We start from the raw sequence: 27,504 nt of genomic DNA on the forward strand, positions 1-27,504 counted from the left end.
GCGGTGAATGCGGGGAGGGCTGCTGCTCCGAGGTGGTTGGAGTGAGGCAGGGCTGCTCCAGGAGAGGCACAGAGACCTGGAATCAGCTCAGGTTGAGGCATGGAGTCTGGGACTTTGCTTGGCCCATGGGGCCTGTGGTGCTGACTAGGCCCCAGGAGACAACAGAAGGGTGGTCTGATTGAAACCAAGGATGACCTGTGACCCCAGTTCCTAGGCCTCCCTTTGAGTACAGGCACGACTCTGGAAAGGGTTCTGCAAACCTTAGGAGTCCTAAATTGGTTTGTTAAAAAAAAAAAAAACAACATAACACCCGTGAGAGGTATCCTGGTGGGCCTGACCTAATCAGGTGTGCGTTCAGGAGGGGCTGGGCCTCCCTGAGGCGGGTGCTTGCTGTGGGCCTTGGTCCCATGACTGCCTGAAGGAGCTTGCCAGGCTCCCGCTGCCAGTCCTTGTCCTCCCGGCTTGGGGAGTGGGGAGCGTGGCCCCTGGCCCTCATGCCTCTCCTTGCATCACAGTCAGAAAGAAATGCTGCGAGCAGACCAGGTTCAAGTGAAAACAAGTATTTTATTACAGCGTCTAGAGGTGGAAACGCAGAATGCATTGGCGTTCTCTTAGAAGAGGGTCAAGCCAGCAGCCCAGCACCCCCAACTGAGACACAGTCTACCAGAAACACAAAAGCAAAGCCCCGTCGGGAGTTACAAATCAAGGTCAAGAAACGTGGGAGACAAACCAGTGTGGCTGGACTGTGGGAATGAGGGCAGGTGGGGTGGGTATAGAGGGGCACGGGAGCCTTGGAGAAATCACAGTCCATAGCTGCAAGGCCCGGCCAGCTGCCCGGGAGGGCCGTGTTCATGGTTAGGTTTTCCTGAGCAGAGCCACCTGTGACCCGCAGACTTCCCTGAAGTGGCCCCCACGTGCCACCTGCCTCACACCAGGGACCGTGTCTCCACACGAGTGTCTGTGCTGGGAGACTCGGTACAGCACGTCCGCAGGAGGCCCCCCGGAGGTGACGTGCCGTGTGCCTGGACAGGGCTGCTCTGTTCTACCCCGGGGACTCCTGTATGACCTCTGCCATCCACCCTATATCTTTTCAGGGAGCCCTGTGCGCCTGATGGGGGGGAGCAAACACTGCCCTGTCCTGGGGGGCGGGGGTTTGGGTTCACAGGGGAGAGGCACAGCACCTTCATGCGCCGGGAGCACCAACCCAGAGGGCAGGAGCCAGGGCGGCCAGTTACGGAAGGACGGGCCAGTTTCAAGAACCCATCACGAGCACCATCTTCTGCCTCAACTATTGCTCTGGGCCACCCCCAGGGCAGGCAGGAAAGCAGAGCTCTGGCAGGCCCCTGCCTGGGGGAACCAGGGAGCCGCCGACGGCCAGACCTGCGCCGCACGGATCAGTCTGCTTTCAGGAGGCGGCTGCAGGCCGGAAAGGGCCCTGCGGTGGCCTTCTTTGGCCCGCGTGCCTCAAGGCATCTGCCTGCCCCTCAGGAGAGTGGGGATCAGGAGGAAGCAGGCCAGGCCGGCCTGGTGCCCTGACCCTCCCCAGGCAGGAGCTCAGGGCCCACCCGTGATGCACAGCCCACCTCTGGGAAGAGGCAAGTTCCCGGTGTTCCTCGGTGGGTGCAAGCACCTGAGAACAGGGCTCCTACCTCACCAGCTCAGCCCTTCCTAAAGCACCCATCTTGGGGTCCAGGGCCCCCTGCCAGGACCTTGGCTGACTTCGCCCTTTCAGGGGCCTGGGGACTTCTGGACGCACCCTTTTGAAGACTGCGCACAGACATGACGCTGGTCAGACTGTTACGCTGGAGGAGCTGGAGAATCCTGCTGGCACTTTCTGGAAGCATCTGGACAGCTCTCCCGGCTCTGCCCTGGCCGGTGAATGCAGGGAGGGGCACTCACTACCAAGCACCTTCACTCCCAGCACCCACTCCCAGCACCTTCACTCCCAGGCACCATCACAGCGGCTGCAGGGCGGGTGGGGCTGCAGCGGAGCAGCAGGGAAGGGCCAGAGGGCCTCGGGCAGGGCACGGGGCCAAGCACTCCGCCCCAGGAACCGTGGGCACGCAGTTGGGGGCGGAGGGCCGGCCCTGGGCCCGTGCCACTGTGTGCACTTGAATAAATAGAAAGGTTTTCCCCTCACTTTTTCTTCTTTAGTTTACTGTGCATTATACAATCTAAAAATATATGAAGTCAAGTCTATGAAATTTATAAATTTTTATCACATCTCTATAAAATACTGTCACTCCTCAGCGTGACTCTCTTCTGTACAGACAGCCCAGCCCCCTTGACTGCCCAGCGCCCGTGCCGGGAGCTCGCCGCACGCTCCGGCGGACCGCAGGGGGGAGCCCGAGCCGAGCGGAACCAAAGTAAATGCACTTGCTGCACCGGGCCCGCTGCCGCTGGGGTCGGGTACCAGCCCTTCCTCAAGCACCACCCAGAACGGGGCCGCGCACGACAGGGGAGGCTCTGACCGGGCCCGCGCCCGCCGGCCGTTCCTATGCCAAAGGCGCCGACGCCAGGCCCGAGCGGCCACCAGTCTGCAGGAGCCGTTCACAGTGATGGGGTGGGGGCGGGCGCCCCCTCGGGGACAGGGCCTTTTCTGAGGAATGTCACGACAGAGCCAGCCACCCTCTGCCTGGAGACGGCCGTGCCTTTGGTATAGGAAGAGCGGCGGGAATAAATAGGGCAGGCGCCTCACGGCCTGGTTTGGCGTTGCTCAACCTCCAGTCAGCACCAAGAGCGCAAGCGGGCCAAGGCCCGCGTGGAGATAGCACCGGGACGGCGGCCGGCGCGGCGGCAGGCGGGCCTCCGGGACGTCGGTAGGTAGGTCCTCTCACACACAGTACTTACACTTCTCAACGGGTCGCCTTATGACTTCGGTGGAGTAAAATAAGTCAGAGTTGTTTATACTTTTTAAAAAACGATAAATACTTTATCTAAAACTATCGACAGCATGAGCCGCGGCCGGGCCCCAGCGCCTCTGCGGGTCTGCACAGTGCGGATTCACAGTAGAGCCTCGTCCCTGTCTGCGGTCCGTCCTCGCCGTCCTGGGGCCACCGGCCGGGCCGGCCTTGCATAGGTCTCGCGGTTGAGGTAGAAATCCTAGTTACCTGCGGAGACCCGCGCGGGAGGAAAGGCAGCACAGCGTCAGTGTTCCACGCAGGGGAGCCCGGACCTTCCCCCAGGCCAGGGAACCAAAGCCTCCTACAGACAGACGGACGGACAGTCGGACAGAACATGGTCGCTGCAGGCCCCGCCTCTCCTGGCAGGGACCCCTGGTGCCACGCCCCTGGTCCACTCAGAGGCAGCAGGTCCCCGTCCTCCCATCCCCCCCCCCACCAGGAGCCTGGGCACCAAGGCCCTCCCTGGCCACATGCCAGGCCCTGCTCCCAGTCCAGCCCACGGAGACCTCCCGTGACAGCCACGGGGCAGGGGACCAGAAGGCGGCGGTCCGCCGTGGGCCAGGCCCAGGAGCCTGATGCGCACGAGCTTCCACACGCACACCTCGGAGCTCTTCAAAGCCAGTCCCGGCCGCACACCTTCTCTGACGGCGTGAGACACCCCCGCGCGCACCAAAGCCGCTCTGCCTTCTGGACTTTTCCGAGAGGACTGTGGCACAGCCTGTCCCCAGACCTCAGGGAAGGCTGTCCACCGACCTGTGCCCTGACCGGGAGGCCATCAGACTCCGGCGGTCCCACGCCTGTTTGCACGTAAACACGCGGCAGACGGCGGAGGATGGCCCGGCCCCAGTGCCCCATTAGCGCCCGGCTTCCTTTCCTTGAGTCCTTGGCCCCGGGGACACCCCCAGGGACGCCAAGCAGCAGCTGCCAGGACCTCGCTCTCTAATGCCCACACGCGGCCAGCGAAGGCACGGACCGAAACCCCTGGAAGACCTCATGCCGACCGTCCACCCGCTTCCAAAGACGGGCCCTTCCTATGCTGCCCTGCGCCGACTCCACGCACGGCCAAGCACGGGCCGCACCCCCGCGAGCAGTAGGAGCTGTGCATCACGACAAGGCTGTCCCTCCACAGCCCTGCGTCCGCTGGCTCCCGGGGCCTGCACAGGCACGAGCACCGAGTTTGGACAACCCTCCACACGCGGTCTTTTCTTAAAGCCCTAATGGTGCCTTCAGGGAAACAAGCCTGCGGGGGGCCCTGGAGCAGACCAACGGCAAAGCTGAGCTCTGAGCTGCCCCGGGGGGCCCCCGTCCCCCGCGGCCACAGACATGAAGCCTGAGGACAACGATCGCAGGCTCCATCCAGCTAGACGGGCCAGGCTATGGGCCTCCTCCACCTCCTCCCGGCCACCTCTGCTAGGCAGGGCCCCAGGCGGGCTTGCCATAAAGGGCTGGGCCAGATGGAGGGAGCCGGCCATCCCCTGGAGCCCCACCGTGGCTGCTCAGCCGCCCGGGAGGCCAGAAGTCACGGCCAGCCCTGTCTGGCAGCCCAGCTTCCCTCGCCTCCCTGCGCTGTCTTCCCTTGCACTCTCAGAGACAACTGTCTCCACCCGAGGCAGAACAGCCTGGGTCCCCTGGGCCCCTCCACTCTCTGCGGAAGGAAGGACAAATAGTTCAGGGTCTCGTACGGGCCCCCTGGTTGGGCTCTAGCCTTACCTTACAGAATACGAACGTCTAGCTAAGCAAGGTCTTTATCTCGGCTTAACCCCCGCAAGGCGCGCGGCATACGGAGGCGGCATGCCAAGGGAAACCCACACGGCAGACGGCCCCGTGGAGCTGGCCTGTGGGATCACGGGCGCAGCCTGGGCCAGGGCCAGCCCGGGCAGGGGCTGGTGGTGCACCGTGAAGGAGGGGCGGGGGGCCTTGTGCGGGAGGGAGGCGAGCTTGACGGACAGAGAGGCGTTAGCAGGCTGCAGAGAGGCGGCAGAGGCGGCGGGTAAGAAAGCCTGGTTAGCCGGGAGGGACGCAAGGTTCTGCAGAAGCACGGGCTCAGGGTTAGCCGGGAGCAGCGCAGGGGCAGGAGGCAAGGCAGCGTTAGGGGGAGGGGGTGCGGGGAGGGCGGGCTGCCCCTGCGGGGGCGGGGGCGGGGCCTGAAAGGAAGACGCGGGGGCGCCAGCCACCGCCTGCAGCGCGGTTAAGCCCAGCGTGCCGCTGCGACACGCTGCCCCGCCGCCGAAACTGGCTCCAAACGGACGAGCGGAGGCGGAAGGCACCGCGTGGTTAAAGACACCTGCAAACAGGAGAGAAAAACTCAGCTTCAACAGGTGGGCAGTGTCCGGCCAAGCGCAGAGAGACACCACAACGGGGAAGCAGACAGCGGCCGCAGCTCCGTGGGCGTCGCGAGGGCAGGGGCAAAGCAGCAAGCAGCACGGCGCGGGTGGCCAGGTGCGACGCCCCTGCAGGCCAGTGCCGGGCCACGCCCCCCGGCTCCCAGCCCGCGACCCGCCTGCGCCCAGCAAGGAGCTGGCCGCGGAGGCCCGGGCCCCCCATCCACGGTGCCCCCACACAGCAGCTGCTGTGGCCCCTCGCTCTGGCCCAGCAACAGCCCCGAAGCGGCCCAGAGCCCGTGGGCCGTGTCAGGTGGGACAGACGACCTCCACGGGGAGGAAACCCAGCCCTAGCTGTGGCGCCAGCTCTCCTGAAGGTACAAGGGACGCCGTCACAACCAGAGGGCCTGGCGCAGGCCGACTCACGCGCGAGTGCGCTGCCCACACCACAGGCGCATCTGCGTCTCATGAAAAGGAGCAAGGTGGCAGGTGCAAAGTGGCCCCCAGGGGACAGGTGGGCACAGCCTCTCGCCCCTTAGGGGGCCCTGCAAGGGAACCTGTAAAGCAGTTGTCATTAGCCCCACGGTCCGGGAGGGCGACGGTGTGCGGCCCGCAGGACCCGCGGTTCAGACGAGGGAGGCGCGCGTCTGCCTACCTCCAACTGCGCCGCCTGCCACCCCAGAGGAGAAGCTGCCCATGGCGTGCGAGTTGGTCAGTCTGGTCGCGGCGGATGAGACGTGCACCAGGCCAGCGGCGGCCGGCACGGAGCTGAACAGGGACTGCAGCACGGACGAGCCCAGGTTGGCCTGCAGGGACATGGGACCCAGGGCGAACTGCGGGCCGGGGGCAAAGGTGCCCAGGAAGGGGCGGTGTGTCTGGGCTGAGGGAGCCGCGCTGACCGTCGAGGACGCCGCTGTGGCGAGGCCCGGGCCGCTGAGAAGGCCCCCGGGAGGCACCGTGGCGGCAGAAATGAAGAGGTTGTGGCCATTCTTCAAGTCGGGCTCGCGGTCCCGGCCCTTGCCCGGCTTGCTGTGCGTCAGCGAGGCCTTGTCTGGGGGCCCACATGCTGGGAGGCCCGGCTCGCCCGCCTCTCTGCCCTTGGGGCCACTCAGTCCGTCCAGCTGCCTCTTGTTCACGAAGGTGCCGGGCTCTGCAGCGGCACCCTCCTTGCCCCGCGGGGTGGGAAAGCTCAGGGGGCCGCTCAGGCTGGCCGCCTCCGGGATCTTGTGGGAGAGAGAAGCACCATCGCTGAAGCTGTGTAAACTGAGGTCGGCGGTCAGGCCCCCGCTGAAGGCGAAGCCGTTGGGAGGGTTGCTGCTGGGGCTTAGTCCCCCGGACCCCGCCAGGGCACCGGGAAAGCCCTTCCTCGGGTGGGCAGCCAGCTTGGCATCGGCCAGGCCAGGCTCCTCTAGGGGTGGCCGGAAAGTGAACAGGGAGTTCTGGCTCAGGGCGGAGCTGGCCTGCAGCGGGCTGTCGGCGCACTTGGCCAGGCCGAGGTCGGAGATGGGCGAGAAGGTGGATTTCCACTTGCTGCTGTTGGCGGGCTCGCTGGCAGGCGCCGGCTTCCTCCCGGTCAGGCCACCACCTGATGAGAACCAGAGCCGGTAAGGCCCAGGGCTCAGAGCCAGCCCCTCCCGCCCGAGGGAAGTGTGCTAGTGTCCACACGTGCCCCTGCTGGGGGATCAGGCGGCCAAGCGGGGCGAGGTGGGACGGGATGGGGAGCCGGAGACTGGAGGGTCTGTGGGCGGGCTGAGGGGCGTCAGCGTGCTCGCAGAGAGTGTCAGACGCTGGCCCAGTTCGACCAGCAGGCGACGGACTGCCGCCTGGCAGTATCGAGACCAGCTGTCATGGGGACACGGGTGGCATTCGACATCACCCAGAGACAATTCTAGAAACCCAGCGTGGGTGGTCCTGAGGGTTGAGGCCACACCCTGGGGCCAGGTCACCTTGAGCCTGGGAGTTACAAGGAAGGGCACATAGCCACTCACCACTTTCCAAGGTTTTTGGAGGAGATTTGCTTTCTAAGGAGATGGTTGCAATTTTCCTCTCAATTCTATCAAGAAAAAAATAGATGACGGAGGTTTGAAATCCATTTGTACACTGACTGCCCAGCCCACCTGCCCGCAGACTTCTCTAGAGGGGACTGTGACTGCCGGGCAGAGCCCGAGCCCCTGGTGGGGAGTGGGATCCTGACTGCAGGAGGGGGACGAAGCTGAGAGTTTGGGAACGGGGGCGTCACATCGCAACACAGAGAGACGCCCAAAGTCCCAGCTGGAGCCAGCTCTGTGTCATGCCCGAGGCTCACAATAGCTCCAAGCACCATGTCAACAATGGCGTGTCACCCACATGACACGGAGCGCATGGCACATGCCAGACCACAGAACAGTACACGCTACGTGCCCATGCTTCCACGGCACGTCCCGAAGAACACCATGACCTCCAGAAACACAAGAAAACTGACCCAAAGAATTTGGAAACGGAGAGGCTGGACATTCCCAACACAAAAGAAAAGCACTCGAGGGCACCTGGGTGGCTCAGTGGGTTAAAGCCTCTGCCTTCAGCTCAGGTCATGATCCCAGAGGCCTGGGATCGAGCCCCGCATCGGGCTCTCTGCTCAGCAGGGAGCCTGCTTCCTCCTCTCTCTCTGCCTGCTTCTCTGCCTGCTTGTGATCTCTGTCAAATAAATAAATAAAATCTTAAAAAAAAAAAAAAAAGAAAGAAAGAAAAGCACTCGAGTATAAAACTTCTAAAAACGTAATTTACGTCTATAGAAGAAAAACAAGATGAACGAGCCTAGACCAGCCGCTGGGCGTGGGCAAGGAAAAAAGACGGAGAGAAACGAGACCGGACCAAGACCCAACACTCCTGTCCTTCAGACACCTGCGAGAACGTGAGGTGACAGACCTAGAGACCCGAGGACATTCACGGAGCAGGCGTCACATAAGAGACCGCCCGTCCGCACAGGAGAGAACTCCTACAGCCTGACAAGGCAGGACCGGAACAACGTCTCTCCAAGGACACACACACCCGGCCGTGAGCCACGAGCAGACGCTCCACGCCCCTGGTCAGAGTGCAAGGACGCTCAGAGCGCCGGTGAGACCCCCAAACCCCTGGGAACGGCTATTGCGTTAGGAAACAAAACCAGACAGGAATGGGAGCCGGGAGAGCGTGGCAACACTGGCTCCCTCCCGCCAATGGGGCACGTGAAGACGGCTGCTGGGGAAGGTTCCTTGGAACATTAGACACAGAGTCGCCGTCTGGCCCAGCGGTTCCACACCTGGGAGACTGAAAATATTTTCTTCTCTTTTTTTCAAGACTTACTCGCTTATTTGAGAAAAGAGAGCGAGCACAGGCATGCGTGGTGCATGAGCAGGGGAGGGGCAGAGGGAGGAGAGCGAGCCCGACGCAGGACCCTGAGACCCCGACCTGAACCAAAATCAAGTCGGACACCTAACCAACTGAGCCAGCCAGGGGCCCCAACGGAAAACATCTTCAGAGGGCGGCATGGGGTGCTCACAGCAGCGTTACCCCATTAGCTAAACACCCGACACCCCAGGCGTCCACCAGCACGTAACAAATGACTACGGCGTGTGCAGTCCATCCCCACGCGGGAACACGGTCCAGCCTCAGGAAGGAAGAGACCTGACCCCTGCCACACGCGGACGGACCCCGAGGACCCGGGGCTCAGGGAGAGGAGCCAGACCCAGAAGGACCCGTTGCTGCAGGTCCCCACTCCCAGGAGGCCCCAGAGAAGTCCCGTCCACACAGAGAGAAGAGGGTGGGAGCCAGGGCTGGGGAGTCAGTGTTAAGGGACACAGGTCTTTCTCTGGGGTCATAAGAATGTTCTAGAATTGATACTGATAATGTTTGCACAACTCTGGGAACATACCCAAACTCACTGGGCTGCACTCTTCACACAAGTAACGGGCCACGTGAGTTCGACAGAATAACGCTGTCCCACGTTAGGAGGGGACACTGTTCTCGCTCAAACACCCCCACGTGCAGTGTCCACTCTCTTGAGCCCCTGCCTGCCATGGCCGCCTGCACGCCCGTCTGCTCCAACCAAGTGACACACGCACCAAGAACGAGGCACCGGGAACTAGGCGACACGGCAACCCCACGCCCAGGGTGCTGGCCTGCCCTAGGTGTGACATCTCAGGCGGGAGGACCGCCCAGGCCCTTCCCAACCGGCTTCTCGCCATGTAAAGGTGAGCGATCTGGGGGGACCACCTACTCGAGCACGGCCGCTCTACGGCACTGCGGACGGCAACGGACAGGCCACGGGCAGGGCCCTGGCACCCACTGACGGTAACCAGACGCTGCCCCGGGAGGGCAACCTCATCACGAGGGCCTTTCCTTCCAGAAGCCGTGCCCATGGACGCCCCGCGCCCACCCCATCTGGCCCCACTCGCCTGGCGCTGCCCGGCTCGTCCTCGGAGCCCTGCTCCTCGTCTGAGGTCAGTGGGGAGTAGTGGGCCCCATTGGTCTGGCTCAAGGGCTTCTCCTTCTTGAGAATGGGCGGCTGGTCGTTGTCCTGGTAAGGGACAGGGGAGCTCTTCAGGCTCTCGGGGGACGAGATGGCCGTGATTTCCAAAGGCTGGTTAATGTTGCTGACCTGAGGGACCAGCACAGACACAGCACAAGCCTGTCAACGGGCTCCCTGGGCGCCAGCACCCGCGGGCTTTGCTCAGGTCCCCGCTGCCCAGACCTGCCCTAGACCTCAGGCTGCTGAGCAACGGCAGAGCCGGCTTGCTGCCCTCGGAGGAAGGTGGCCCAGGTGCTCCTGGGGCCCTGCCATCCTGGCCAGGCTGGGAACGTGAGACACCACGTGAGACACCTGCGTGGGCCAGATGAGCTGGCCCGCCCTGCCCACCGTGTCCCTGCCCCCCAGCCGGCCCTGGACTTACCATCGAGGTGAGGTTCAGCGGGGACCCTGAAGACTGTGTGAAGAGGCCGGCAACGGACGGCAGAGCCCGACGCTTGGGCGACACGCCAGAGCTCAGGCTGGGGGTCCCGGCCGCCGCCCGCTTCCTCCTGCCCCGCTTACGGCTGTCCGGCCCATGACCCTGGCCGCTGTCCCCGCGGGCGCCCGTGGGCAGAGGGCTGGGTTTGCCAGGAGGCGACTGTTTGGCGCCGCCGCCAGCTGAGATGGTAAAGACGATCCTCCTCTTGGCCTCGCCCTCGGGGTCTGAGACGCCGGCCTCGGAGGGAAGGTCCCCTTTGTTGGCCTCGGGCAGCGGGCCCTGGGCAGCGCTGCTAAGCCGCGGGCTGGCGCAGAGCGGGTGGGCGGGGGAGGCCGCAGCGGAGCCGCGGGACTGTGGGAGAAGGGGCGGGTGCTGCGGGGCGGAGCCACAGGACCCCACGCTGGCGAACAGGCTTCCTGAGCTTGAGACCTCGTCCAAGGCGCCGGGCTCGGCTCCGGGAGCCAGGGGGGCCGGGCTGCCTGCCAGGGCCCCGCTGACAGCCCCGGAGCCCGTGTAGAAGCCTGCCGGGAAGGACGGGCTCTGTCAGGGGCGGACGCCGCTGCCTCGGGACCTGCCAGCCACGAAGCTCCGCGCCCGGGAACCCGCCCTCCGTGGGTTCCGCCGAGCACGGGAGACAAGCACCCGTGAGCTGGGCATGGTTGGGCCAGCCCGGGGGCTCCAGAGCAGGCACTTCTGGATGCGTGAGGACCCCTGGTGCTGGAACCCGACAACTCCAAGTGAGCCTGGGCACCCCCCCACAAGGGGCTCCCTACGCCGCAAGAAGCCCTACTGAGGTCCGTCTCCTGCACAGACCCGGGCCTCCCCGCCCCAGAGGAAGAGCTGCTGGACACGAGAGGCGGCCCTGCCCTCCCTGCATTAACACAGGTGGCGGCAAATTGGCGACCAGCCCCCAGGGCTGGTGTCACCGGCATGCCCACCGTCCCCAGGGCCGAGTGGCTGGGACACAGCCCCCCTGCCGCAGAGGCGCGTGGGCCACCCGGCCCTGTGTGTAGTCTGCGGAGGCCTCTGCCAGCAATGACCAGGGTCTCTGAAGGGGCCTCAGAGCCCAGATGGAGAGCAGGCTGCTCCCCCAGGACATCACCAGCCAGTGGGGCTCACTGCCCGCCCCGGCTGACCTCCAGGAGGAAACAGCAGCATGCCTCAGGCCAGAGGCTCCTGACGTGAACCAAGGTCCAGCCTAGAGCCGCTAACCCCAGGGCATAGGGGCTGACCCCGTGGCCAGGAGGAGATGGGCCTGCTCAGAGCCCAGCCTGCCAGATCTGGGGGCCTCCCCTCCACCCAGCCTGCCCCAGCTCCTCCTCCTTCCAGCAGCAGCAGCAGAGGCTGGGGCGGGCTGGGCCCTGGGGGCAGGGCTGGAGGCAGGACCCAGGTGCAGGAGAAGCCGTCTGACCTGCAGGAGCTGGAGCGAGGCTTTTGCTTCCAGTGCCATGGGCATTAGCGCCCATCTGCTTTTCAAGTGTGGACGAGGACTCTCGGGTCTGCGACACAGGGCTGGGGGTGCTTCTCTGTAAGAAAAAGTCCACACTGTCAGATGAGCCAGGGCTGGAGACTAAGGGCAGGGAGGGAGTCCCCGACATGAGCCAGAGGATGTGCAAAGGGCCTGAGGCAGGGAGAATGGCAGGTATGTGGGAGCCGGCACACAGAAGGGGAAGCGACCTGCTCGGGGTTTGAGCACTGCAGGCAGCGGTCAGAAGGTTCTGACAAGGGGAGGGGCAGATATCTGTTCCAAAGGACTGTTTTGCTAACAGCAAATGTCAGGCTGGGGACGAAGGGAGCAGGGACAGCAGCTGTGATCCAAACCGTGATTTCACTCCTGTGTGGAACAGGATGGAGACACGTACCCACACAACATCTGTACACGCACATTCACATCACCGTGACTCGTAACAGCCATGGGTGGAAACAACACGTCTGCCCGTAGGAGAGCAGATAAACACGACGTGGTCTGTACACATGGGGGAGTGTCCCGGCCACCAGCAGGAGTCAGGTGCCCGCATGTGCGGCCCCCCGAGCCCATGATGCGCAGGGTGGGAACCAGACACAGAAGGCCACGCGGGGTGTGAATCCACGCGTGTGACACAATCTGTGGACAGGTGTCGGCTGCACAACTTGGTGAACGAACTAAAGGCCACTAGAAGGTGCACGTCAGCCGAGCAGACGGAACGCGAATCACGTCCCCACTCACACAGAGCCGAGCCCGCGTCACGCAAGACGGAGCTCCCACGGGGGCCCACACGTGAGACAGGACGAGGGGAGTGGGGCTTCACGCTTCTACCGAATCCGGATTTCAATTCCGTCTCCACCCAAACATACCACCCTCCACAAAAACGTTGGGAGACGAAAATGGGAAAATGTTACTGTAACCAACTCTACATTCTGGGGCTCTGTCTCGGGGGTCGCGGTATGCCCCACACCCATCAGCAGGCCATTCAACAGAAAGCAGGTCTCACAGGGAAAAAAGCCCGCCGAGACCCCCTCTTCGCCTACACACCACACTGCGGAGCCCAAGGGCCCGGGCCAGTCACCCGGGGCCAACACTGCCCCCGGCCGGCGCATACTCACCACCTTCTCGGCGCGGCTGGGCAGCACCACGCTGGCCAGGGGGATGCTGACGGGTAGTTTGCTGGGCTGCACGGTGCTGAGCGGGATGCTGACAGGAAGGCTGGTGATGGCCTCCCCGCTGCTGGCGTAGGCGCGCTCCTTCACACCCTGCACACACACCACCAGCCCGGCCTCGCTCCTGCTGGCCAGTCGCGCCAGGCCACCAGCACCACCCGAGGACCACGGGGACGTCCCCACCCCCCACTCCCGTCCTCAGCAAGGAGGAGGTCCCTTGTCCTGAGACACAGTTCCCCCTCCTAAAATCCCAGCCCCCCCCATTACTTCCCCACAGACTCTCTACTCTCCCTCCCGTCTCTACGGACAACGGCCCCCCCACGGCCTGGCTCAGGACACCCACCACACACCCTCCACGACACAGGTCCTGCTCTCACCTTCTCGCTGCCCCTCTCCCCTGTCATCTGTAAGGCCGCGGGGGACGACGGTCGCGGGTCCTGAGGGCTCAGCTTGATACCGTTGGCGATGCCAGGGCTCTGGTATGGAAGGCCGTTCTCCTTGGCGTGCTCAGCTCTGGAACGAGACACAGCCCTGGTTCCTCCTCTGGGGATGCCCACAGCCTCGGGTCTGCATCTAGAGCCAGTGGCCCGGGCTCAGCGCACACCCCAGGGTCTCTCCCAGACCGCCGGGTGCTGGCTCACCAGACCCCAAGGTGGCCCCCACTCCGGCACCAGAGTGGACTCACCGCGGGTGCAGCTCGCCGGCCGCAGGCTTGCCGCCAGCCGCGTGGTCCTGGCTGAGGTGCCGCCTCAGCACCAGCTTGGCCGGGGAGAGCCGGGTGTAGTCGGGCAAGGCCAGGCCCGCCATCTTCTCGAGCCGCGGCCGGCCACCGTGGCTGGGGGTGCAGGGCACGACGTCCTGGTCCAGCGGGGAGGCCAGGTACTGGGGCGTGTTCTGCTTGGACGAGGGCCGGCTCAGCGCACCACACACCTCGTAGCCGGCCACATGGCCGTTCATGGAGAGCTCCGGGCTAGCGCTGCTCAAGTGGGGCAGTGAGAACTTGGGGCCGTCCAGGTCGAGGTGCAGACGGCCAGGCTCAGCCTCCAGCTCCCGGCCCAGGGCGCCCTTCCCGCGCAGGTGCGCTGACAGGCCGTCGTCAGGCGGCACGCACGACTTCAGCTGCAGAAGCTCCTGCCGCCGCTGGCTCTTCTCCAGCTCCACAATGCTGATCTGCCGGGCGGGGAGAGGCTCAGGCTGCTGCTCAGCCCAGGGCCTGAGGCCCCCCGGACGCGCCCCACCCGGCCACCCAGCCAACGCAGACGGACACAGCCCCGGAGGGCCTGCAAAGACACAGATCGGCTTTGGGGGTGATGCGGAAGCCAACGGCCCGGCACGGGGCAGGAAGCTCCGGGGACACCAGACAGAACAGCTGGCGTCCAGGGCGTTCCGCCGACGTGCGCTTGGGGGACAGGAACGGGGAGCTGGGACCCCGTCTGTGCTGAAGGAGCCTACATATAAACCGGCGGCGAAAACCGTGGCTGTGGGCTTCCCTCCCATCGCGCAGGGCTCCGGGGATTTTCTCACCGGTCTCTCTGCTTTGTGGTTCGCCCCTCACGAACGTGCCGTTACTGCACAGAGGGGTTAGCAGCCTAGCGGCCGCTCACACACAACAGCACAGAAGCAAGGCCTCGCTGGGCCAACGGGGTCGGCAAACCTCCTCTGTGCCGGGCTCCCCGGAGTCATGGCCCTTCAGAGGGCAGGTGGCCCGGACCCCGGGACCTCACACCACTCACAGACCCGCTTTGGAGAGCAGGTCTTTAAGAAACACCCTTAACCGGAGTCTTCCGTGCGAAACAATTCATTGCGGCGTCGTTTTGTAACAAAACAACACTCGGAAGACCCCGAGGGCTGGTGAGCAGCTTCCCGTGAGCGGTAAAGCCAGGCGGGGGAGACGCCAGCCCAACAGGGCCACAGCCTTGCAAAAACAGAGCTTGCCGGTGCCACCGATGCCCACACCGCACACCGTGCTATGGTCCTGTGGTCACCGGAAGGCCACACACCCAGCCGGCTAACTCCGGGAAACCGGGACAGGAGAGAGACCGTCCGTTTCTCCTTCCCTCCTGCCCTGCTTCCCGCCGGACCCTGACACACACGCTACCCTTCTCGGCAGAGGGGCAGCTCCCGGGATCTACTGTGCAAACACCGGCCTCCTCACGGCAGCTTCACGAGTGACTCACTGAGAGGCACAGGCGAAATGCTGGGTCGCCAAGGAGCCCGAGACGCCTTGGAGCAAGCAGAGCCCCGCGGTGGCCAGGCCTCTGCTCCCCTCTGAAGGCCAGACACGGGACGTCCAGGCTGCTTTCCAATACCACGACCAACGGCCTGGCCCGGGAGCAGGACAGCCTGGCGGGGGCGGCCGGCAGCACTGCCCCGGGAGTGCAGGGGCCTCCGCGGCGCTTGCCCCCACCTGCAGCTCCAGACAGTGCCTCTGCTTCTCGGAGATCTGGGTCCTCAGGGCCTGCTTCTCCTTCAGCAGGTTCTCCAGGGACAGCGTGGACCAGTCCAGCTTCAGCTCTTCACACCGAGCCTTGAGCTGTGGGGATGAGGAGGTCACGGTTGTGAGTCCTGGCCAGGCAGACCTTTGCCGTGGAGCACGCACCGCTGTTGGGGGGGCACCTGTCCGCTCGGCAGAAGGCAGACCCTGGGCTCTGAAGGGAGACCCAGCCAATGTCTGGGCAGGTGTCTCTGAACACCTGTGTGTCCGGCAAGGGAACCCACTAAGAGAAGGCCAGGCTGGGAGGCAGCCCAGGGTAGAAACCGGGCTCCTCGGTAAGCACGCCCACGGGGAGCAAGGCGAGGGTGCCCACAGAATGGGACAGGAAGGCTCCATCAGACGTGACGCTCCCGCACGCCCAGCAAACGTGCCCTGGTCTCCAGGGCAGTGAGGTCCCAGGACATGTGCCCCCTGGCCCTAGGGCTCGTCAAAGAGACCAGCATGGGGCTGTAGGGGTGCCAGGAGGATATCAAAGTCTGGGCTCCTGGAAAGCTCCATCGAGTGAAAGCGCATGAGCCTTTGGAAGGGTCGTGGGCCCCGTGGGCTCCAGGGTGCTAAGAGCCTGGGAAAGGAACGAACTGGGGATGCGGGCAGGCTGGCGGTAGGGGGTCCTGAAACGGCCCACTGCAGACTAGGGGGTCGTGGCAAACTGATCCTCGAGAAGGATGCCTGGACCCTCTCCGTCCCGGCGCCCCCCCCGTGCCCGCCCCCCGCATGCCCGCCCCCGCCGCCGTCGCCGCGCCCCCACCAGCCGCAGGCTCTGCGTCCTCAGCTCCCCATTGTCCTTTTGCAGCTGCTCCGTCTGCTCCCGCAGCTGCTGGTTGTGGGCCGAGATCTCCTTCTGCGCCTGGATCAGGTCGTTGTAGGTCAGCGCCTTCACTCCCAGCTGCGGACACACGACAGCAGAGGTGGGCTCTCAGGCCGGAGCGCGCAGCAGCAGGCTGAGGGCAGGGGATGAGGGGATGGGGGGCTGGGGGCCGTCTGGGGGCAGGAAGGGGCGGGCTGGGCTGGTGGCCGATGGCGGTCGCAGAGAGGACCTATGGTGGCCCAGAGAAGGGACAAGGACGACCCCAGGGCACGAACCCACACCAGCAGCGCTGCAACTACGTACACTCCACGCCCTCTGTCAGCAGACGCGGTAAGTCCAAACACCGGGAAGGAACCCCCCGCGCCCGCATCCCGCCCCAGGAGGCCCAGCGGCGGGCATAGTCCCAGCACCCCACCTCGTCCAGCTTCTGCTGGAAGAGCCTCTTGATCTCCTCCTTCTGGGCCTGGCAGTGGCCAAACAGCTGCTGCGCGGCGCCCAGCAACCGGGCGTTCTTCTCCTGGGGGACGCAGCAAGGTGACGGCAAGGCCCTGTCCCTGCCATGTCCCCTCCCACAAAGAGCCGGACGTGCCCCAGCCCAGAAGGCCGATGACCCTCAGCAGTTCTCACTGGTTACGCGAGACCCCCACGGCCTCTCTGGAGCCAGCAGGGACAATGCACAGGCCCTTGAAGGGACTGCCGCTTCTCCTAGGGCCAAGGCGCCTTCTGGCGGCCAGCAGGTGAGGGGCACAGGGCAGGGCTCACCTTCTCCTGGTCCAGCAGCTGCTGCAGGCTGGCCTTATACTGGGCGGTCTTGGTGTAGGCCAAGAACTGCAAGTACTGAATCTTGAAGGACTCTACGAGGATCAAGTATGCAGCTTAGCACACACACGAGCCCCCGAGGCCAGCAGGAAGGAGGAGGGCCGCCCTTCAGAAACCCACCGTGGCGGCTGCCAACCCCGCTGGCTGCTGTGGTGCCTGTCTCACCGCCCACCATCACGCCGGGGCCTTTGGTCCCCACCTAGGTGCCCCTCACAGCTCCTGCCAGCGCCACCCCATGTCTTTTGCCCTCCGACACCACGTGGGTGCCCGTTTGCTTAGGGAAGCGCAGGTTACTGATGCTGAACTGAGAAAACCGGCAGCTCCCAAAAGATGAAAAAGCGTTTCTTTCATCCGATTTTCAGAGACAAGCAACTGCTTGATCCTTCCTAGCAGGGTGAGTCTGTGCGCACTCGGCTCAGCGACACTGGGCACCGAGCTCGCCCGACATGGCCCTCCCCACCCCATGCAGCAGACACGGGGTGGGGCTGGGTGGTTCTCTGGGGGCGTCCCACGTGCTAGGGAGATCACGCCAGCCCTGAGTCCGTGTGACTCTGGTCTGGGGCCGGCAGCCCTCCCCCACCCCTGCAGGCCCGAGCGGTCCGTGGTCAGCTCACCTAGCAGCTTCTGCAGTGCGGGCGGGGTGGGAGCCAGCAGCAGCTGGTCGGGGGGGCGCCGCTGCACGCTGGGAGGTAGCTGGTAAAACGGGCTATGAGGTGACTTGTACGCGTCTGTAGGACACAGAGAGGCCACGTGTCAACGGCAGGCCGGCGTGCCTGGGAGCTTCCACAGGTCTGCTCCAGGGAACCGGCCAGCTTGCTCACACCGAGACTGAACGGGGGACCAGACACTGCGTCGCAGCGCTTTGAGAAGCGGAGTCAAAGCCCCGTGGCACCCAAGATGTCCCCATAAGCCATGTCCCTTGTGTGCGGTCTGTCATCAGAGCCCAGGATGGGAGGCCAGGGGAGCCCAGAGCCCGGGGGTAGGATGATGGGAAGGCCCCACCGGGGTGCGCTCTCGGGGAGCCCACCCCAGGGCACATGGCCATGAGGATGCCGTGTGCCCCTAGCAGGGTCTGGAAAGCAGGCACCAGCCTCACAGCACATGACGCCATCACGGCGGCCTCTGCCCCTCTCACCGCCTCAGCGGACAGGAGAGGGACCCCACTCGCTGCACCAAGGCAGAGACACGGGGTGCCAGGACTGGCCGAGGGCACGCCCCAGGGGTCTGCCCATGGCCGGCTCACCCTGCGGCGAGGGCGCTGCCGTCTGCGGCGCGGCCTGGGCGTGCAGGAGGTCCAGTGCGGTTTGGCTCTTCTTGGGCTTACGCTCGGGGTTCGCAGTGCTCATCTTCTTGGGGCGCCCACGCTTCCGGCCGGCCATCTTCCGCCCTTTTTTATTCAGCTTCTTTTTCCGGGCTTTGGAGGGGGACGGCTTTTTGATGGTGGTGGCCCCGGCTTTTTCCTCCTCGGCCCCCGAGTCCTGGCAGACGGGGCAGGGCAGTCAGGGGCGCACTGGCGGGCCCACCGGGCCATGTGAGCCCTCTCTCCGCGGGGCGCACACTCACCATCGGGGCGTCCGCAGGCGCGGCAGCCTTGCTCTCGGGCCCCTTGGTGGGAGTGGTCGTGGCGCTCTTGCCTTCCCGCTGCTGCCGCCGCCGAGCTGCCTCTTGCTCCTCCTGGAAGGCAAGTGTGGCTGTGTCTGCGGCGGGGCCGGCTCGAGGCGGCCACCAGCCCGAGCTCTGCCCGCCTCCGCACACGCAAGGACACAGAGGCTCAGAGGAGCCCGACGGCGTGCGCGGGCATGCGCTCCCCAGGGCTCCGTCAGAAAGCAGGTGGCCTTCCAACCGTGGATGGCGCAGGACCCTCGTGCTGGGCTGGGAGAAGCCTCCCGGCCGTGGCTTCCCTCCTGCTAGCGGCACGCTCCGCACGCTGAAGGGGTGTGTGCACTACAGCGTGGTCCTCCCCGGTGAGGACTCCTGGCCGCACCGCGTTAAGAGGAAGGATGGTGACCCCCTGCTCCAGGGGCCGAGGGCACTGGTCAGCACGTTACGACCCGAGTGCCTTCAATGCAGAAGGCAGGGCGTGGGGCCCCCGGTGGCTGGAGCAGCCGTCTCCGGGGCCGGGGCTCTCCTGCTTGGATACTTATCTGAGTCACCAAATAGAAAAACTCACGCCCAGACAGCACTGACTCTGGAGGCAGAAGAACAGCGGCCGCGAGGGCACGGGAGGGACGTGGGCGCAAGGATCCCGGCTCCCCTCGGGCAGCAGCTCGGAACATGCCAGCCCCTCTGTGGCTCGGGCCTCAGATCAGGACAGCGCGAGGGCCGCTCTCCGCCCCGCACTTGGGCACAGCACACCACGCCACCAAACCCCACTTCAGAGACTCATTCGACCCGTTCCCCAGAAATGTGTGCAAGAGCTGCGGCCACGGGGCTGCTGAAGACGAGGCAGGTGTGCGCAGGCCCCTGGTCCCCGGCACTGAGCCCCTCCCAGCCGGACACCCCCCCCCCCAGCAGCACGCACACAACATGGAGGCGAACGAAAAACACACACTTACCCTGAGTTTTGGATTTTTCAGACTAGAAAAATAGTTTTCAAGCTGAAAACACAAAAAGACAAGACAAAGTCCCGTGAGAAGCCATTCCAAGCCCTGTTAGGGGTGAGAGCAACAGCCTGTCCCGCAGACACTGCGCCTGGCAGAGCGCGGCGGGGCATCACCCAGGTGGGCAGCTAGTAGGGCACCCGCCGGGCTCAGGGCTCCCCCCGTGTGGGCCGTGCAGGCCCCGCACAGCCGTCCCACATGGGCCGGCAGCCACACCGCAGGCCTGGCAGGGCACCGGTGGCCTCGGACTCCAAGGCAGAGCTGCTGTTCCACGAGTCCTCGTGGACAAGGTCTGGCCCCCACGAGGGCTGAGGACAAAGGCGAGACAGACCAGGGTCTCCAGCCTCCTGACCCACTTCCACCCGTACTGAGGGCCGGCTGGCCAGGCCCCCGACCCCAGCCCCGAAGGGCACTCACTATGGTGCGGTCGATGGTGTGCAGGTAGTAGGAGACCGGCTTCCCCGTCCAGGACACTGAGCCCTTCAGGGGCGAGAGCTCCACGACCCGCATGATGGTGCCAATGTCTGCACACAAGGGGCTACAGTTAGGGCTCCTCCTGCGCCCGGGGTGAGCAGGAGGGCCCTCGGTGCTTCTCCCGCCGGTCCGGAGTGACCCCGGTGAGGCAGGAAGGGGCAGAGCCGGTCCCAACCGCCCGCCAGGGGGCAGCCGGCTGCCAGCACGCGGCTGAGCGAGGGAGGCTGCAGGGCCACACCAGGGGCTTGTCCGAGGAAAACAGTGACAAGCGCGGGGAAAGGGGGGGGGGCGCGGGTGCCATCGGAGAGCACTTGCAGATGACTCAGAACAATGTGGAGCCAGGACCTCCCACCAGCCCCCCAGGAGGCCCAAGCCCCCAGGCCCGTGCAGCCCCACCCAGGAGCTTTCTGCCACCAGTCCCTCCTGAGCAGGGACAGGGTAGCCACTGCCTGCTCAGGCCGGTCACAACAGGAGCTCAAAGGGCTCAGCACACCTGCCCCTCTGAGGTCCACACAGAGCCACTCTCCCCGCTAGGGACAGAGGGCTGCGTCGGGGAGCGCCTGCGGCTGTCAGGACTGGGGGGCTCGTGGCACCAAGGGGGTGTGGCCGGGGCTGCTGCTGACCCCCATCCCCCCAGGACTGGACGCCCACACAGAACGACCGGCCCGATGTGAGGAGCACCAGGTACGGACCCCACACCGACACAGATGCTTAAAGTCACATATATTGACTCAGCAACGTGAGCTTCTTACCGCTCAAGTTTCTGCTGTTTATTCTAAAGTTCAGAGGTGCGAAGGGCTTCGAAGACACGATTCTGCCACCTGCAACACAAGACTAGTCACCACGGCTCATGGGGTGGCTGTGGGGCGCAGGGCGGCAGAGCAGGGCACAGCCACAGCAGGGGCGGGGACAGCAGCACCACCGAGTCCTTTCCGCGCTCCACAAGTCAAAGCAAAGGCAGGAGGCGCCTTCCCCGTGGAAGTCTGTCCCAAGAGCAGATCGTGTGGACGACAGTGCTCTGGGCACAGCTCCTGGCCAGGGCTCTGGCTGGCCACGGGCGGACACCAGCTGCGAGGACACGGGCCCCCTCCGCGGGCTCCGTATTTGCGCGGACAAGTTCAGTCACAGCCGAGGCTGAGTGGCCAAGGCAAACCCTGAATTCCCACCGCTGGGCCGCCCCGCGAGGTGGCAGGAAGCCCACAGTGGCTCCGCGTGCTGGGTTCTAGAAGAGAGAGACGTGCAGAGGAACCCACAGGTGCGTGCACGCTCTCGGAAGCTGCTGGGTGTGAGGAAGAAAGAGCCAGATGGAAAAGTCAAAGAAAACACTAGTGTCACACTGAAGTTGGAAGAGTGCGTCCGAGCCCATTTCCACACGTGCATAGTCACACGTGCCCGCCGCAGCACGTCCCACACGGGGAGCACCAGCCACCCAACCCACGTCCCGAGAACCAACCCCGGTGGGAGCGGGCTGTGACAAACCCTGCACTGAGCCAGGTGCAAGGTCGGAGCAGCCAGGGTCAGAGACTGCGGGGCCCTATCAAAGGTCGCAGCGGACGGAGGCTGAACAGCCCCGCGGAGGGCCTGGGACCTGGAGGGCCTCTGAAGAGTGTGGTGCCGAGCAAACCGCATCCCGGGCCCCGGGGCTCCCGCTAGGAACACAGCACCCTGCACGGCCCACACGGCAGGGGAGCTGGGAGGGGCCCGAGGGCATGTCGCTATAGGACCACAGGTCAGGTGGCCGGGGAACGCAGGGCTCCGCAGGCTGTCTGGGCCCTATCAGGTCCCCCAAGCCCACCCACAGGGCACCACAAGGGAGGAACCAGAGCAGCAACACCCTACGAGACAACGAGCCCGGACGTCCACCAGGGCCGTCCACAAACACGGAGGAGCCCCGCTCCCACAAAAGCCCACCTGGCCCCTTGCCCAGGATGAAACCACCAGAAGGCAGGCTCTTGGACAGGCAGCAGGACAGTGACAGGTGGAGGGGCCCTCCACTCTCTCCTGGGGGAGGCGCACGGCCCCTACAAAATGACGGGGAGCATCCAAGGCCTCGCGCACACGCTCCCCGCACACAGGCCCATGAGTGCCGGCCATGCAGCTGCTGGGGCTGAGGGCGGCTGGCGGCCACCTGCGCAGGTGCGGGGCGGCCCTCCACCTCCTCGAAACGTCTTGTAAGGGGACGTGGGGGGACCCATCCCATCCCTCTCTCGTAGGAACGGGAATGTGGGGGGCGCTTGGCCCTCCTCAGAACTAGAGCCCAAAGCAGCTGGGAGCGGCAAGGAAAGCGGCAGGCACAGGCTCTCCTGAGTTGGAAGCGCCAAGGTCACATTCAGGCCACCTCGGAATCTGGAAAACCAGAAGCGGCTTCAGCAGCTGTGTTAGAAGCTACAGGGATTGGCCAAGGATGAGGGCACGTCCTGAGGCTTCCCGTCCAGGCCCTGGGAAGGGTACTGCTGACCACAGGGCCCAGGCGGGCGACACCCACACTGAGGCCACAGCCCGCAGCCCACTCCTCCGACAGGGCACGCCACACTGGGGGCTGAGGAGGCCAGTCATGTTCATGCCAGGAGGGCCTTGAGAAGGACGGGCACCCGAGGCCAGAGCTCTAACGAGGACAGCAGCACCCCCTGCTACGACCCAGGGCCTGGCCACCCTAAACCTGGGCACGTGTGAGGAGGGGAGCCCGTGGGCTCTGGGCCGTTGGCTGGAGGACTCGGCCCGCAAGGAGTGGGCTCCTCTTGATCCTGAAACACAGTGGGCCACGACCAAGGACCTCGGATTCAGGGTGTCCCCAAGCTCAGCTAGACAAAGGCCCCCAATGCTCCAAGATTGTCTCCGCATGGGGAGAAAACGAAAAAACTTCCAGAACCCTGACTCTCGGCTCAGTGAGGACACATGCCAGAGGCATAACAGACAACCAGGTGATACGGCCCTCGTCCACAGGAGAGCGACAGGAGGCCCCACTGTGGCCTGGCCCATGTGCCCCAGATGGCGCCCAGGGTGGCCACACCGGAGGAAGTTGCTGGTGTTTCTCTTTCCTCCAGGAGCCCAGTGGGCCGCTCTGCTGTGCTCGGACACAGCACATGAGCACTCCCCTACACGGACACAGGCCTCGACCGGTGCTCACAGGACGCTGTCTCCCTCCCACCTCCTCAGAAGCTTCTAGACTGGATGGTCTTCTCTATCTGACATTCCAAGTACACAAAGGCTCCTGGCACAGCACAGAGAAAGGTGACACCTGACCTGCGCTGCCTAAGACAGAGCTGGAGGGAGCTCCTCCCGCGGCCAGCGTTGGCAGGGTGGCTGCGGGCACGGGGCGTGGGGCCCACACACCCCTGGCGCAGAGGGCTTGTGCACCCTCAGGTGCACCCCAGGCCGTGGGAGGAGCCAGGGAGCAGAGGGCTTCCCTGGAAGGAGTCCAGCCGGGAGGCTGCCCCCCGCATGACGGCCTCCTGTCTCTGCTTGCCAAGATTCAGAAGTTTTCCCTAGAAGGTTCGGGCCAGATAGAGTAGAGGACCTCACTCCACACGTGCACCCACACAATTCCAATTCTGGAAGCCTCCATGAGCACAAAGAAAACGCAACCCTGCAGCGCCGGGGTGGCTCAGTGGTTGGGCATTTGCCTTCGGCTCAGGTCATGATCTCAGGGTCCTGGGATCGAGCCCCGCATCGGGCTCCCTGCTCAGCGGGAAGCCTGCTTCTCCCTCTCTCTGCCCTGCTTGTGTGCTCTCTCTCGCTATCTCTGTCAAATAAATAAAAAGTCTTAAAAAGAAATTCTTTAAAAAAAGAAAATGCAATCCCACCTACACGCCAACCAACTCAAGCAAGAACACAGGCCGTCGAGTCCGAGACAGATGCACGGCAAGGGGGCCTTCCCCTCCCCACCGGGAACGGGAAGGCAGACGAGGGCAACCGGGGCCCAAACACAGGGAAAACCCGGAGAGCCTAAGAGGGCTGTCGGGACGAGCCCCCTGGCCCGACTGCCCCCGGGTTGGGGTCACAGGTCGAGCCCGAACTTCAGACCCTCAGTGAGTAACCCTTCAGCATGAGCGCGCACCGAGAAGTTACTCGTCACCTCCAGGACACGTGAGCATGACTGCAGTGTGTAGCCCGCTGGCAAGCCGGGCCCCCACCCCAAGGCCCCCGGGCCCGCTGGCCCAATCCGCCTGGGGAGGCCCGGTCGGCCCCACCATGTCCCCCGGGCCCAGAGGTGCCGTCCGCGGAGCCCGCACGTGGGGGCAGTCAGCACGGACCTGGCCGCGCCCGCGGTCACAGCCAGCTCCACAGACGGACGGAGCGGGCCTCGGGCGCCGCGCGCACACAGGGACCGCGACAGGGCGGGGTTGCGGGGAGAGTGCGTTACCTTCCTTCATGTTGGCAAACCGCTCCTTCAGCTGGTGATCCACCTCAGGACCAAAGGCAAAGTTATTCACAAATATAACACTGCAAAACAATGTTCCAGTTGAGTGAGGCCGAGGCTCCGGCGCGCCACGCCTACCGCCTCCACCGCCGGCTCCCCCAGCCCGGGACGGGACCCGCAGGGCGCCGAGGACGAGCAGGCTGGCTGGTGGGGGGCGGTCCCCGCCCGCCCCCGGGACACCCCCAGGGTGGGAGTGCAGACCGCACACGCATCACCTGGGGACGGAGGTGTGAGGACACCCGGGCAGGAGGGCGTGCGGACAGCATCCGGCGGCATCTGAAAGGAGCCGCCTGAGGACCGGAGGGACCAGAGGCAGAGTCCTCCGCCGCCCGCCCACGCGCTCTGGCACCGGACCACCCGGGGCCCTGGTCTGAATACACCAGCCGGGGCGGCTGGGGACGCTGCCGCCTCACACTGCGTGTGCAGCGATGCACCCCTGCCCGCCTGCCTGGGCCCAGCTCGTGCCCGCCCGAGGCCCTCTCTGAATGGCCATGAGCAGCCGAGCGCTGGCTCACGTCCAGCCCCGCAGGTGAAACAGCTCCGGACTCAGCTGGGGGGCTCTCCTCCCCCACGGAAGTGCCTCCAGATAAAATCTGAGCCGGGGGCAGACGCACATTTACTTCCTCTCTTGAAAGGGACAGAAGACACACTGGGCTGATGCTAGCCATCCCCTCGCTGCTCGTTTTGAGTCTCGACAGTTAAAATCGAGATGCCTGGAAGCAGAGCAACCAGGTAACAGAACAGCCACGGAAGACCCGAGCACAGCGAGAACAAACCCCGGGTGCCAACGGGCAGAGCGGCAGGGAAGAAACCGTACAGACGCGCAGCAAGCCCAGTGCGCTCTCCCTGAGCCCCGCACAGAAAAGACAAGGACGGGAGGCGTTAGGCTGGGGCCCAGGCGTCCTTGGGAGCCAAGGGACAGAGCCCTGACAAGACAGCCAAGAGAACAAGCTCTCACAGGGCGCGAGCCTGGCCTGTCCCAGTCCCTAGTTGGGGACGAAGCCTGGGAAGGCAGGACGTGAGCCAGCAAAGGCTCTGGCAATAGCTCTGATGGAAGAAGGGTGCCCTGAAGGCAGCCACTCCCTCCCATCCCATGCACGAGAAGTCAGAAGCATGGACGCATGTCCCCAACAAGAAAGGGGCTGGGAGGGGAGGGGATACCCCTGCCAGGAAGCAGAGCACCTAGGGGGACGTCAAGGGGCCACTCTCCCATCACCAAGGCCTGTTCCCATTCTGCCTGCAGTACGAGGGGCAGACAAGGCCCGGGGGACAGTGCCGTCCCCGTGACCACAACATGGGACACCTCGGCCCAGATACTGCTGGCCAGTGCCCAGCACTGGAGGGCCCCCAGGCCCCCATGGATGGGGGTGCCCACGGAGTCAGCACAAGTCTCTCAGGAAGAGGGGGAAGACCCGGCCAGTAGGGGAGAGCAGCGCAGACCCTTCCGATGAGAACTTCTTGTGGGACAGCCACAAACGGAGGCCCCCTGGAAAGAGTGGCACCCAGCTTCTACCAGCCCCCAGGACTCAGACGGTGGGGACTATGGGGCAACAGGCAGTATGCGCCTGAAGGAAAGACAGGGAGAGGCCAGATGGCAGGGTCTCCCAAAACAGTGGGCCACCATCAACAACGCTGACTCGTCCCCAGGAAGACGGCTCTGGGTGTGCAATGCCCCTCGGGTCCCGGGCTCCCAGCAGGCTCCAGCAGCTGACTTCTGTGCCCCAGCCCAAGGCCTGGGGCAGGGCTAGAGGGAGGTGGGGCAAAACCGCCAGCAGCTCAGCCGTGGGGGACAGGACGCCGTTCCGCAGCGGGTGCAAAGAAGCCCGGCCCCGCACCCAGCTTGGGGAGGTGTGGACACAGAAAGAGCCCGCACGCTGAGCACGGGGCCGAGATGGCGGGGAAGGGCCCTTCCTGACGGGCAGCCAGGGGACTGGCACGTGCAGGCCTTGAGCCACACCTGGCCTTGCCCTGGGGCCCTGGGTCCAGCTCCCGGACCACCTGCTCGGCAGGGACGGGGAGAGAAGGAGCTCCGCCAGCCACGCACCCTCCCCGGGGGCACTCGCCCGGTCGGGCCCTACCTTGTGTTGGCAATCCGTTCTCTCCACTCTTCTGAGAGGAAGTCGCCCCTTTCCAGCTGAAAGGAAGAGAACAGGGGAGAGGCTGACTCGGGAGGCCTCGGCCGGCTTCGCGCCCCGCCCGCCCGCGTGGAGAACAGGAGATGAGCGCAGTCACTGACATGGGGAGGATATGGGACCGGGGCGGCGGCGGCTCAGGGAGGGTCCAGCCCCAGCAGAGGACGCACCATGGAGCCACACAGAGCCAGCTGGGGACGCAGCCACACGTGGTTCCCAGCCTGCCGGCAGTTCCGGACAAGAGTGGGCTGGCCGGCCGGGGCTACCACAGGGAACAGTGGTCGTGCCCTCAGGAGGCACCTATGCACCGAGCGACACCAGGACAGAGCACCGGCCTAGCACGCAGCAGAGGCCAGGCCTGCTTTCTGTACCACAGACGTGCGGGCACGGCGGCGGGCCCCGGCCTCCCGTGGCTCACTCATTTTCCACACCTGCTCTCTGCATGGCGGGGCCCAGCACACTAACACGGGGCCTCCAAGAGCACACGGTTCTTAGTGACCAAGGTACCCCAAGCTGGGGCATTCAGCAAACCTACATGCCTGATTTTATCATTCTTTAAAACACAATCGCACTGCACCTCAGCATACGCCGAGAAGCAAGACCATGTGTCCCTGCAAAGCCTGCACCCGCCCGGTCTCAGTGGCCGGATTCAGAAGAGCAGACAACAGAGACGCCCATCAGCGCATCCCCCACACGCAGGAGCGACCCCCGGCCGCAGACAGGAGCCAAGAGCCCACACGCTGCCCCAGAGACGGACCCCGAGCCCATAACGCACAGGGAGGGAACCAGACACAGGAGGCCACACGGGGTGTGAGTCCACATATGTGACACGTCCAGACCAGGCTCCTCCATGGACGGGAACGGGGCTCACGGGGGCCGGGGGCTGGGGGAGGGTGGGGCCAGTGACTGGCCTCACCTACACCCTCATGCAT

At 64.9% G+C, this 27,504-nt stretch overlaps 1 protein-coding gene across 1 annotated transcript; it reads right to left on the reverse strand.

The window, feature by feature from the left end:
• Positions 1 to 544: 544 nt before the first annotated feature.
• On the reverse strand, positions 545 to 27,504 carry LOC111161651 (histone-lysine N-methyltransferase, H3 lysine-79 specific-like). Its single transcript, XM_022525416.1, has 24 exons — positions 27,489 to 27,504; positions 26,743 to 26,834; positions 26,519 to 26,574; positions 24,384 to 24,463; positions 20,773 to 20,841; positions 19,964 to 20,070; positions 19,502 to 19,543; positions 18,510 to 18,620; positions 18,190 to 18,424; positions 17,561 to 17,674; positions 16,890 to 16,981; positions 16,543 to 16,644; positions 16,068 to 16,205; positions 15,233 to 15,358; positions 13,511 to 13,995; positions 13,203 to 13,338; positions 12,772 to 12,918; positions 11,600 to 11,714; positions 10,132 to 10,709; positions 9,637 to 9,839; positions 7,213 to 7,277; positions 5,880 to 6,809; positions 4,614 to 5,187; positions 545 to 3,110 (listed from the first exon to the last, which is right to left on the reverse strand). Exons 1-23 carry the CDS (start codon positions 27,502 to 27,504, stop codon positions 4,649 to 4,651), a joined length of 4,578 nt encoding a protein of 1,525 aa, XP_022381124.1. The 3' UTR covers positions 545 to 3,110; positions 4,614 to 4,648.

The sequence above is a fragment of the Enhydra lutris genome, unplaced genomic scaffold, assembly GCF_002288905.1.
Source record: "Enhydra lutris kenyoni isolate GAN:26980312 unplaced genomic scaffold, ASM228890v2 scaffoldscaffold86, whole genome shotgun sequence".
In the NCBI taxonomy this organism is placed as follows: domain Eukaryota; kingdom Metazoa; phylum Chordata; class Mammalia; order Carnivora; family Mustelidae; genus Enhydra; species Enhydra lutris.